Genomic DNA, 13,865 nt, shown 5'->3' with positions numbered 1-13,865 from the left:
TTTAAAATCACTTTAAACCTTGGATGAGGTCTAAGGGCTCCTCTTTTAATATGCCTGGAAACGACTATGTATGCATGAACACCTAGGGGGAAGATTTACTAAACCTGGTGAATCAATCCTCTTCTAACTTCAGCTTGTTCAATTAAGTGGTTGTTAAGCTCGGACTTGAAATATGAACAAAGCATATCCCTGTATAGTGTGTGCTTGTCTCAATAAAGAGCACTAAGTGTAATTTCTGTCTGCTGCTTCGTTCCTCTGCTATCAGCATGAATCACTTCTGACAAGTTTTCCTGACACCAAGAGAAAAAAGGTGACAGAGGAGGGAGCTCTGTTTCTGTGTGGACAGGGGTGTGTCTCTTCCCTCCAATCAGCTCTCGGACCTCTCCTCGCTGAGCTCTGCAGAGTGTAACTTCAGCTCTCCACTCCTTCTTCTCTTTTTTTTTTTTTTTTTTTTTCTGGCATCTCAGAAAAGCTTTAAAAATTCAGCACTTTGAACGGATGTAGAGAAGGCAGCAGATAAACAGGTATAACTTATGTAGGAGGATTTGTTTTATCTCTGTGTGTGAGGCCAGTCACTTCACTGGGTACAGTATATGTAAGGGTTTACAACCACTTTTGACAATAAAATCTAGAAGCTGATTGGTTACTATGCACAGTTGCACCAGTTTTAGTAAATCTCCCTCATAGGCTTACAAAGAGGAGCTTTTAAAGGCTGGGGAAAACAAACACCAAACACCTGTAAAAGTGGTGTGGTTTTTTTTTTTTGTTTGTTTTTTTTGTTTTGTTTTGTTTTTTAGCCCTGTGTGAGGCCTTACACTTACACATTACTTGGCATTTATGCATTTAAAGATCTGCTTTGAGTTAACATTTGAGCATAGGTGTACTTTGAACAGTTACACCCCATTCACACACGAGCGTAGCCTTTTAAGGCAGAAAATTGCGTGATTTTTACCACGATTTTGCGGCTTTTTTTACCATGATTTGCCGCGATTTTGTGCAGGGCAAAAGGTCACCAATGTAAAAAAAAAATAACAAAAATGTAGCGCATAGTATATGTGTGTATAAACTAAAAATAAAAAGAGTGTAGCTCAATTGCATTTCAGTCCAGACAATATTGGTGAATCATAGACCCAATATCCAATAATCAACACAAAGTCAATAAACCAATGAGTGGTAGGTAAGGGGTGTAATGTCCCACTGCATGGAGATATGGATGTGATCCAAAAAGGGAGATGATACTCCAACAGTAGACAAATGGTGTATGGATCCGTGAAGAGAAGGCACATCAACCAAAAAAGGACATCATAGGAAAGGTGGTATATATATAGACTCTTACCAGATCCTATGGACTCCCTTGTCAGCGACAGGGAGTCTGGAAAGCAGTGTGCCACCCAGGGCATAAGAAGGATATCCCAACGGTCGAATCCTCTCAGCTGGGACTCTGCGTAGATTTCCAGGGGTCACCAGGCAAGTCAGCGCAGTAGATGGCCAAAATATGAATCTGGAAGGTAGAATATCCCTCATGGAACTGGAGTAAGCACTCACTCCCATTCAGATGGTACGTGGAAAGAAAAAGATATGCCTCCACATAGTGCTGATAAAATGGGATGTTTTTTATTGCTAAATGAGGCACTTGCCCCAGTACAAGACCCCTAGGTCAAAACGCGTCGGACCTTTATCCTTCTCCATGTTGCCTATTCTTTTTACTTGGTCGTGATCACGTTTTATTGTAACTTTTTTTAGCAATAAAAAACATCCCCTTTTATCTGCACTATGTGGAGGCATATTTTTTTCTTTCCACATACCATCTGAACGGGAGTGAGTGCTTACTCCAATTCCATGAGGGATATTCTACCTTCCGGATTCATATTTTGGCCATCTACTGCGCTGACTTGCCTGGTGACCCCTGGAAATCTACGCAGAGTCCCAGCTGAGAGGATTCGACCGTTGGGATATCCTTCTTACGCCCTGGGTGGCACACTGCTTTCCAGACTCCCTGTCGCTGACAAGGGAGTCCATAGGATCTGGTAAGAGTCTATATATACCACCTTTCCTATGATGTCCTTTTTTGTTTTTTGTGCCTTCTCTTCACGGATCCACACACCATTTGTCTACTGTTGGAGTATCATCTCCCTTTTTGGATCACATATCTCCATGCAGTGGGACATTACACCCCCTTACCTACCACTCATTGGTTTATTGACTTTGTGTTGATTATTGGATATTGGGTCTATGATTCACCAATATTGCCTGGACTGAAATGCAATTGAGCTACACTCTTTTTATTTTTAGTTTATACACACATATACTATGCGCTACATTTTTGTTATTATTCACTGTATTTGTCATACCGTATGTAGCTGCTCCCTTTCCTCTTTTTTTCACACCAGTTAGCGCAGTGTTTTTCTGTATACCACCAATGTAAAAAGCAGAAAAACGCCCAAATCTGCCTTAAAAAAAGGTTCCAGAACTTGTTTGAGCTTCAGGTGTTTTTTAGCTTCTGGCTTCAGGTGTTTTGGAGTGGAGATGTGAACCATCTCCATAGAGAATAATTGATTTTTTCCCCTCCAGTGTTTTGTAGCTTCAGGCTTCAAGCTTCTAAATGCTCAGATGTGAATGGGGCCTCAATGATAACCTTTAAAACCATGATGATTTCTTGACAAGTTAAATAAAACAAACACATGTGTTGATAGTTATGGAGTGATATGCTTATCTAACCATTGTCTCTATTCTTTTCTATACCTCAGACACAACTGGTGGAACGTTTGGTATCCGTTGACATAAGTCCTTCTCCCACAACCCCCCAGTCTGGTTTCCCACAGTTTATTAAAGCTATGCAGAATATACATTTGGAAGGGAAGATGCCAAGGTCAGCCGCACGAAGACTGGCAGACAAGCAGCTTAGTGCCTTTGTACTGGTAGGGTTTGTTCTCTCCTTATTTTCTCCATAATTCTACTCATGGATAAATGACAATGGCATTACATACTGTATAAAATACTGTATACACCCTGTTCCAAATTATTATGCCAATTATATTTTTCTCATTTACCTAAATAATTCATGTGAACAACAGTCATTATAATTCTCATGTTATCAACTATTAAGAGTACAATTCAAATTTTTTTGAACAAACCTCCTAATGATAACATTTTTTTTTTTTTTTTCAAAATAAAAAACTAAGGCTCGGTTCACACAGGGGCAACCCGACTTACAGCATGACTTAGCAAGGCGATTTGGAGGCGACTTTAACGCGACTTCAGCGTGACTTTGCACAACTTACAATGCGACTTCAAGTTGCCTCCAGGACAGGCGACTTTGGCTGTGGCCAATCACAGAATAATCAGCTCTGTGGGAGGGAGGGGGTTGCCTTGGTAAACGTTTGAAGTACCTGGGTAAATTATTTTCTTTTTCCTGTAAAGTTGCTTCAATAAAAATGGAGATCCGACTTGGAGACAACTTCCTTTGAAGTCTATGGGTACAAGTTGCCTAGAAGTCGCCTTGAAGTAGTATAGGAACCTTTTCTGAAGTCGGAGCAACTTCAGTAGTGTACATTAAGACGGCTCTCATTCACTTCAATGGAATTTCTTATGTCAAGCAACTTGGGGCAACTTGAGGTCTTATAAGTCGGATCCCAAGTTGCTGTAGTATGAACCGGCACTTACAATGCACTGTTCCAAATTATTCCGCACAGTAAGTTTCAAAACACTATATAGGCTGTAATGAACTGAAAATTGTCATTGGTTGTGTTTTGCAGCATATTTACTGAAATCAAAAGCTATTTCAATCAAACTTTGAACAACGTTTTAACTTTTTAAACATTTTAACAGGTCACGTTACATTTTAACATAGGACCCCTTATTTGATAGCAGCTTCACAATTCTTGCATCCATTGAATTTGTGAGTATTTGGACAGTTTCTGCTTGAATTTGTTTGCAAGATGTCAGAATAGCCTCCCAGAGCTGCTGTGTGGATGTAAACTGCCTCCCACCCTCATAGATCTTTTGCTTGAGGATGCTCCAAACGTTCTCAATAGGATTGAGGTCAGGGGAGGATGGAGGCCACACCATGACTTTCTCTCCTTTTTATCCCCATAGCAGCCATTGATGCAGAGGTATTCTTTGCAGCATGAGATGGTGCATTGTCATGCATGAAGATGATTTTATTATGGACAGCATAGTTCTTCCTTCTGTACCAGGGAAGGAAGTGGTCAGTCAGGAACTCCACATACTTTGCAGAGGTCATCTTTACACCTTCAGGGACCCTAAAGGGGCCGACCAGCTCTCTTCCCATGATTCCGACACAAAATATGACTCCTCCACCGCCTTGCTGACATCGCAGCCTTGTTGGAACAGGGTGGCCGTCCACCAACCATTCACTATTCCATCCATCTGGACCATCCAGGGTTGCACGGCACTCATCAGTGAACAGGACTGTTTGAAAATTAGTCTTCATGTATTTTTCTGCCCAATTCAGCCGTTTCTGCTTGTGAGCATTGGTTAGTGGTGGCCAAATGGAAGGTTTATGCACAGTTGCAAGACTCTGGAGGACTCTACACCTTGATGTCCGTGGGACTCCAGAGGCACCAGCAGCTTCAAATATTTGTTTGCTGCTATGTAATGGTGTTTTAGCAGCTGCTCTCTTGATCCGATGCATGGATCTGGCAGAAATCTTCCTCAATGTGCCTTTATCTGCACGAAACCCGTCTGTACTCTTAATCAGCCACAAATCTCTTAATAGTGTGATGATCATGCTTAAGTTTTCGTGAAATATCTAATGTTTTCATACCTCGTCCAAGGCATTGAACTATTTCACTCTTTTCAGCAGCAGAGAGATCCTTTTTCTTCCCCATATTGCTTGAAAATGGTGCTCTGCTTAATAATGTGAAACACCCTCCTTTAGTAGTTTTTCCTTTAATTGGGCTCACCTGGCAATCTAATTATCACAGTTGTCCGAGATTGTTTTCAGTGCTCAAAAGAGCCCTGAGACACAATGCCATCCATGAGTTAAACTGAAAAACAAAATATTTAATCTTTGTGACACTGAAATAGAATTTGCATATTAATTTAGAACAGGGTGTATATGCTAAACCTTAAAGCGGAGTTCCAGCCACAGAATTTCATTTTTTTTTTTTTTTTTTTCTTTTCTTTTCTAGGCATCCCCTCCTCACACTGCAGTAATAAAACAATGAAACTATAATTATATTCGCTAGTGGATAGTAATCAATATATATATATATATATATATATATATATATATATTATATTATGAGTGTGGGCATATGAAGCCCAATCGCAACCTCTTCCTAGATAACCGATCAAGAGGTGCATGCTGGGTAACCAGCATGCACCTCTCGATATCATGCATGCGCGATGCTCCGGCGGCCGAAGCGCCGATTGTTTATCAAGTTTCCATAACAACAGGTGGTGACTGAGGAAGGTCCTGCCCTGTTGTTATGGCAACATAGATAGATCCGCCTTAAATCGCGTCATTTCCCATTGGAAAATAACGCGATTTTTGTACACAGTCCTGCCCGATGACTCACATTTCCAAGGAGCACAGGCGAGGGAGGAAGTGATGCAGAGCCATAAGTGGCAGATTAGGAGCCACCACCTAGCAACAGGGCACTTCTGGTAAGTAAAAAAAAATGTTTCTCTCCAAATATTTTTCATTATTAATCAAGGACTTGGAAAATGTGAAAAAAAATTTCAAGGTGGAACTCCGCTTTAAACTTTATAGTGTTTCCAAAGTGCCTCCTTTAAATTAGTTAAATGCTACAACTTTACAACTTCCTTCACAGTTTTGCAATGTGATTCCATACTTCTTTATGTCTGCTATTAAATTCTGCAAATGATTACAATTTGAATCTAGAAAAAGTTCCAAAGAAGCTTCAAGAGTTTGTGAAAACAGGCCCACTGCTGATGGTGGTACAAATAGTGCTATTTAGTGTGAAAGTAAATAATATTGTGCCATGTGATGGCCTTATGGAGTGTAACAGAAAAGGTGGTTCATTGACAGGGACATTGGGCACAAGGAGCAGCTCAGGTTTTGAATCAATGTAGCCCCTAGGCCCCACCATAAAATTAGATGAAGGCTTAAGAAATGTCATATACTCCATAACTGAAAAAAATACGTTTACGTATATCATAGAGTACAACATATCCGTGCTAAAATGGCATACTTACCACCTTTTAGAATTTTATAATTTAAAAAAATCTACCTAATAAGATTTGTGTGTTGCATTAAAAGAGAAGTTGAGGATTTTTTTTTTTTTTTTTCAGAATCATACTTACCAAGGCTGCATCTGCCCCTCATTGGCTCTAAGGCTGAGAACCAAGCGATCAAACACCGCCGATCACTCAGCTCTCCATGAACAGAGAGACGGTGACTTTCAGTCACCGACTCTCTGCTCTGTCTCCCCGTACTCACTGGAGTGCTGAGCTGTGGAGGGGGTGGGGGTGCGTGTGGCTGGCTCAGACTTTCAGCGGCTGAGAGGCTGAGCTGGGTGCCGGTCCAGGGATCTGGGCTGGTCCCGACCATATGGTCGCGATCTTTCCCCAGCCTGGACTGGCTCTGTGATGTCAGCTGACAGTGGGCTTCTGAAAATGGGTCACAGGAGTGCAGAACGAACAGCACTCCTGTGATCCACAGGAGAAGTACAAACACTTGTTTTACCACACCTTAATATAGTGCTGTGCTGTGCTGTGCTGTGCATTGCAGTGGCATTTATTTAGAATGGCACTCAAATCCACAATGAAAGTAGCAGGTAACACACCCACACAGCGTACCAAAACGCGTGGCATATGCTAATTCATTATGAATGGGCTGGCTTACCACAGTGCACAGCAATGTACCGCAACAGAGTTCAAAGGTCTGAAGGCAACCTAAGATCATGGTTATACATCATCTTTGAGAATGTCTAAAGTTGGGTAGAGATTCTGTTTTTTTTTTTTTTTTTTTTTTTTTTTTTGTTTTTTTTCTCCAATGCGGGTTGAACGAAAAACTCACAGATCCCTGCAACCACATCTTTTCTCTTCTGGGGTCCCATGCAAGCACTTTCGGCTCCTCTTTCCCTGGGTGTGCCCCCATAGCAAGCTGTGTGACTTAGACATACAGCACAGCTCTCCCCCCCCCCCCCCCCCCCCCCACACACGCACTCTCACACACGCACTCTCACACACACACACACACAATTTGATTGACAGCATTAGCAGCCAATGGCTCTGTGAGAAGAGGGAGAAACACCGGCACTACTCCAATGTGTTTTTCTCAACAAAAGTGGAGTTACTCTTTAATCATAGTACATCACTGCTAAAAGAAGCACAGCTTTAATATGTTATGAGTAAAGCTAGCCATACAAGGCTAGATTTCTCCTGTTCAGCCAGTGGGCTGAATTACAGAAAATCAATAGATTCCTCTATCTATTTTAAGCATTGTGCATAGAGGATTAGAGGATTCTGCACTGCCTGCTATTTTTTTTTCAAATAACCGTAGCACCTACAGTTGTCTGAATACCCAACCATTTACTGCATCCATTAGAGGCCACCCAGCTACTTTGAATTTTCAGTCGAGTTTTTTCATGCCAGGTGGTGCCAACAGGATCACCCACAGCTGGAATCTCACCCAGCAGGAATCGGGCAAACTTTGAGCCCTGTATAGCCAGCTTAAATATGACTGTTCCCATGTCCATGTACACTATATCAAAAGTATTGGGACACCTGCCTTTACACGCACATGAACTTTATTGGCATCCCAGTCTTAGTCCGTAGGGTTCAATATTGAGTTGGCCCAATCTTCTCAGCTATGACGGCTTCAACTCTTCTGGGAATACTGTCCACAAGGTTTAGGAGTGTGTCTATGGGAATGTTTGGCCATTCTTCCAAAAGTGCATTTCTGTGGTCAGGTGCTGATGTGGACAAGAAGGCCGGACTTGCAGTCTCCGCTCTAATTCATCCCAAAAGGTGTTCTATCTGGTTGAGGTCTATCTCTGTGCAGGCCAGTCAAGTTCCTCCACCCCAAACTCGCTCATCCATGTCTTTATGGACCTTGCTTTGTGCACTGGTGCATAGTCCTGTTGGAACAGGAATGGGCAATCCCCAAACTGTTCCCACAAAGTTGGGAGCATGAAATTGTCCAAAATGTTGTGGTATGCCGACACCCTAAGAGTTCCCTTCACTGGATCTAAGGGGCCAAGCCCAACCCCTGAAAAACAATCCCATAATCCCCCCTCCATTCAATGATTTGGACCAGTGCACAACGCAAGCTCCATAAAGACATGGATAAACGAGTTTGGGGTAGAGGAACTTGACTGGCCTGCACAGAGTCCTGACCTCAACCAGATGGAACACCTTTGGGGTGAAATAGAGTGGAGACTGCGAGCCAGGCCTTCTATTCCTCATCAGTGCCTGACCTCACAAATGTTCTTCTGGAAGAATGGTCAAACATTCCCATAGACACACTCCTAAACCTTGTGGACAGTCTTCCCTGAACAGTTGAGGCTGTTATAGCTGCAAAGGGTGGGCCAACTCAATATTGAACTCTACGGACTAAGACTGGGATGCCATTAAAGTTCATCCCAATACTTTTGGTAATATAGTGTATACTGTAATTACAAATTGTACACTGAAGTTATGTTCTAAAAAATGTACTTCCATTAATAAGTTTTGCTTTAATCAAATCATATTGGCAAGTGTATCTTATACAATTTAGTGTAATATAGAGCTCATCTGTTATATAAGGCTGCCATCTTCAACGTGACCCCTAAATGTTTCCTAGCCACGCTACTGTCTACAGCTTTATTCTGACAGGTAGGCATAGTTTTGTGTTGTATACAAATGTATGTTTTTGTTTTAACCAAAAGAAAAATCTGGATTGTATAGAACTGTTGTAGAGAGTTTATACATTTTGAAAGATTTAATTTGTACCGCATTAAATGCAGGAACCAGCAGTCCGTCAGTTTCTCCTAACAAACTTGGTACAAGAGAATGAGAGCTTCAAGTGGAGAGTGAATCTGGAGGCTATTGCAAACCATCTGCAAGATCTGTTAGACTTCCCAGAGTTCCATAACCCTTATCCTGGGCCCACACTGTTCCTGGGAGGGGCTAACTCTCCTTACATAAGGTAAGCGACTTGCCAGTTTTACACATTCATTCGCCTCCCTTTTACAAAATCTAATTACACAATAACTCCTTTTGTGCCTGCAGTAAAAATGGATCAAGGATGCAAATTTAGATCTTTAATCAACATTGCAGTGAACACATTTCTACAATAGTGGTGCAGCTTGTTCTTTATTGAACTAAAATAAAGAGCTGATTAAAAATAGCATTTTCCTGTAACCGTTTATCTTTCCTAATACGGGATACAGAGCTCCTCCTCTGCTCTCATTTTAATATCTGCATGCTGTAGAGAACTTTTTATTTTTTGGGTGGACAGAGTCATCTAAATTGGCAGTTCTCAATCACCTGGCCGTGGCCCGCGTCCTGCTTCCTCACAGGCATCCAGCCAGCTGCTGATCCCCCTACTCCCCACAGTGCCTTCCATCTCCCATAGTGGCCCTCATTGTACCGCAACCTCCCCAGTCCTCTGCAGTCACCCCTAGCTTACTGTAGAGCCTCCAACAGTGCCCCCCCCCAGTCCCTGCAGAGAACTTCAGTCTTCCACAGTACCCTGGGAAATCACCAATTTTCTATTGGGAATCATTGAGAATATTTTTTCAGCCCTCTGGTATTTCAACAAATATTTTATCATTTATTAACTGTTGGGGAAAGTTTTTGAAGATGTCACAATGGATCTGGTGCTTTTTTTTTTTTTTTCTTTTACTCTGCTGAGAGATGGGTAGAAATAGCTTACCACATGAAAAAAAAAAAAAAAGGAAATAAGTGCTAACTACAAATGTGATACCCATAGCAACAAACCAGAATCCATTTTGTGAAGTTTGACTTCAGTAACAAGAATGGTGACTGATTTCTCTTCACAATGCTTCTTATGTCCTTTGTTTAAATAATGCTGATAGGCTGTAATAGGAAGATGACTTAAAGCAGAAGTAAATAGTCAAACAAAATGATCTATTTTGGGTCCCCGAGGAGATTTTGCCTTAAAGTGATTGTAAAGTCTCGTTTGTTATCTTTAACGAAAAAAAAAAAAAAAACCTTCTCGGTGCTCCTGGCCCCTCCCTTTTGTTGAATGCCCTCACAGCAAGCAGCTTGCTATGGCGGCACGTGTGTGTGTGCTGTGTGTGTCCATCCAGACACGGAGCCGCTGCACACCCTGCTCTGCCCCTTTTCTCTTTTCATTGGCTGACTGACTTTGATTGCAGCAGGAGCCAATGACACCGCACTGCTGTCTCAGCCAATTAGAAGGAAAGTCCCGGGAACCCGAGACACTGCTGCAACATCCCTGGATCTATAGGGGGCTCCGGTAAGTATTGAGGGGGGCTGCTGTACACGGAATGCTTTTTATCTTAATGCATAGAATGCATTAAGATGAAAAACCTTCTGACTTTAGAACCTCTTTAATATGAAAGTATGCACAGCATATTCCCACATTATGGCAGACTTACTAAGCAAAGCACTCCATTCCTGCAATGTCCGTGCTTCCCTCCATCTTCACATGGTCTTCAGGGTTTCAGAGTCTTTGGCTATCATGATTGGGTGGGCTGGGATGCCATCATTTCTGTGCATGCGTATAGAAGTTTCTCAGTCCTGGCACAAAATAGTGCCAAGAACAAGGAGCTGTAAAGGTTAAGTTCACCTTTTACAAAAAAATGATAAATGCACATTTTGCAGGTACAAATGTGCATTTATTATTTTTTTTTTCTGCATCATGTAAGGCATTGCACCCGCAATCAGCAGATCGCTGGTGCAGTGCCTGGACCCTGCAGACTCCCAGTACACTGTCTGCCCGTATCTGTACTAAGAGAGCTCTCACCAGTGTCCTTGCAGTTTATTGAGAACTGCAAGTCAGCTGCAGAGGCTGATGATACTTGAACTCTTTGGAGGTAGAGCCCCGCACAGCTGTGTTTTTTTTTTTTTTTTTTTTTATCAATTTTGACAGCAGGTGCAGGGAGAAGATCCCCTGCCTGCTGTCACAGGAAGGGAGATAGGTGGGGGTGAAGCTACAGTAGCTGGAACATGTTAAATTTTCCACCCTAAATATGGATGGAACATTTAAGATGTTCCAAAGGTGAACTTAAACAAAAAAGTGCTCACAGGTAGGTGAATGCATTTATGACAGCAGACATGCACCGCCTATCATAAAAAAGCCTGCCAGTCAGCACTTTTTGTAAAACCGCTTTACTTTCGCTTTAACAAGTGCATTTTCCAAGCTGAGTGAAGAAATGTTCCTCTAGGGCCTGTTCATTGTTTTGGTTTCATTTCTCTTTTTTTTTTTTTTCTTAATATCCTAATCGAAAAAGTTCTAAGGTTGAATGAAACAAAATTATTTTTTTTTTTTTTTTTTTATGTTAACAGCTCTGAAAATTATCCAGACATAGAAAGACTCTTTCCTTGTGCAAACGTTGAGTACATTGAAGGAGCTGGACACTGGGTGCATGCAGAGCGGACACAGGACTTCATCAATGCTATCTGCACGTTTTTAGAAGTGTCACCAAGCCAAACGTGACCTTTGCACACCACTCTGACTCATTATGCTTAGTACAACCCAAGTGGGACATTTGTGCAGTTATTGTTCAATGAATATTATAAGCATCCTTTCAAAGGTATGCACTTGACATTGACACTTTGCAATGGAAAGCAACTGAATAGGTCTTTTTATTATTCTGTAGTTGACAAAAGGGGCATGCATACACTGGGAGTGATAGAGGTTCAGTGGTACATAAGCTGCAGGTAAGAGAACTGGTTTGGCTCCAATTCTGGTCTCCTGCCACCCATATACACTTACTGTAGAAAGTAATAGATCCTCGGCTGGAAAGATGAAAAGACTTTATAGCAGTATTTAAATGTTTACAAGCTCTGAAATTTCTGTGTATTGGATGGTTTTAGCTTATAGTCTGTTGTGGTGTTTTTTTTTTGTTTGTTTGTTTGTTTGTTTAGGATGCAGATGTCTTCAGATTTATACAGACTAATCTCACTTCCGCTCCAATTTTTGTAAAAGCATTTTTTACTTGTAAAGAGTTGGTTACTTCCCCCTTCTTCATTATTTTCCAATAGGTCTTAATAGGAAATTAGAGTAATAGATACGTTTAGATAAAATGGAAATGTATCAAACATATCTGACACTGCAGTTGCCTCATTTGGAATATTCTTCCACTTTATTTATATCATGTTTTGTGAATAATTAAATAAACAAAGTTTTATATAGTAGTGTTAGAGCTGGGTATGATATATAAGGCTTGTCATACACTGGGTATTTTTTTTTTTTTTTCATACAATTAAATGAAGATGTGACCATCACAGTCATGACATTCTTGGGTCCAAATTATCTCTATTCGGGTTGAAGTTCGCATGACTTGCTAGTGTCAGGCTACAGTATGTATGGCCATCTCACAGGCTGGTTTACAAAGGATTCCCACAACAGTACACAGAAAGGTAAAAACCTGCTGGTTTATTACTGATAGCATGTGTGTCTGTAGAGCTGTGACAGGAACTTTCAGGGAGCTCCTATAGAGGTGGTTACTGATATGAATGATCTGTATATTTTGTAAGGCACGGCAAAACATTTTCGTTCTATAGAAATAGATTCATTCAATTTACACTGGTGCATTTCTAGTCATCTCTGGTGGTTAATTGCTTGACTGCTTTTATTATACAGTATGTTCTTAGGTATTACTGACCAGTCATAAACATGATTACTGGTATATTTTGTAGTGTACATGAAAACTTGTTTAACTATAACTCAAAGCAAATAGAAAGGTACCAGGGGGCTCAGCACACATGAGGAATTGTAGCATGTTAAATGAGCTCCTGAGGCTATTTTTCAGCACAAACAATGAAAATTTATTGAAAACATAAGGAAAATTCCCCAGATATCTGCCACAAACCTCACATCCCAAGCCTCTTCTATTCGCAAGCATAGAAGACCTCAGATTTGTCCAAGGAAGAGGCCTCTTCACCGGCCATCTCTCCAGACCAACAACCAGGGGAAGAAATAGGAATGTTTTGCTGTTATCAGAGCCTATTTTATATTTAAACAAATGCTTGTACTGTATGTCTGACTTACAATATATGACTCTGGACATCAGACACACCCTGACTTTAGTGGTATTTGACCTTTTTAGCCTAGGTTCACACTACTGCGGGATTGAAATCCCAGGTGAGTTCAGCTGAACTTGTACAATTTCATACCCTCATGTCAGTCCGACTTCGGGGGCCATTTCAGAGACATCTATGCGGGTTCCTGCACAGATGTCTATGAAAATCGCACCCGAAGTCACCAAAAGTAGTACAGACACTACTTTTGGGAATCGGTGCGGCATCACACACCGATTCGTATGGTGCCATTGTCAGTAATAGCCACCAAATCGCATCAATTATAGTAATTTTTTTTTTTTTCTTTACTCAAACCTTTCCTCTTTTTTTGCACCATATGCATATCATAATCATTCACAGCACAACTTATATTCTCATGTTTTGCACTTAGTGTTTTCATAGTGGCAAATGGTTTTTACAGGGCTGGTTTGCTGTCCCAGCACCCAACCCTCCTTCTTTCAAAGCATGACGGAGTTACTAATATGGAGGTCTCAGTTTTTTCTTTAACATTTAACCCAAGATTTAAAGTGGTTGTAAACTCTTACATATACCAAGTGAAGTGGCTATCCTCAGGTGATACACGGAGATGAAGTAAATCCTCCTACATAGTTTGTACCTGTTTATTTGCTGTATTCACATCTCTAAATCTGTTCAAAGTCCAG

General features: G+C 41.1%; 1 protein-coding gene across 1 annotated transcript in view; it reads left to right on the top strand.

Annotated features, from left to right (window-relative positions):
* ABHD11 (abhydrolase domain containing 11) overlaps positions 1–13,195 on the top strand; it is a 31,882-nt gene extending 18,687 nt beyond the window's left edge. The window contains exons 4-6 of the mRNA XM_073616551.1: positions 2,748–2,918; positions 8,937–9,118; positions 11,467–13,195. Of these exons, the coding sequence (XP_073472652.1) occupies positions 2,748–2,918; positions 8,937–9,118; positions 11,467–11,617 (504 nt within the window). The 3' untranslated portion in view covers positions 11,618–13,195. The remainder of the gene's footprint in view (positions 1–2,747; positions 2,919–8,936; positions 9,119–11,466) is intronic.
* The last annotated feature ends 670 nt before the right edge of the window (positions 13,196–13,865 follow it).

The sequence above is a fragment of the Aquarana catesbeiana genome, linkage group LG02 (genome assembly GCF_042186555.1).
Source record: "Aquarana catesbeiana isolate 2022-GZ linkage group LG02, ASM4218655v1, whole genome shotgun sequence".
NCBI lineage: Eukaryota > Metazoa > Chordata > Amphibia > Anura > Ranidae > Aquarana > Aquarana catesbeiana.
The sequence above is the reverse complement of the archived record's forward strand: the minus strand, read 5'-3'. Positions and strand labels throughout refer to the sequence as shown.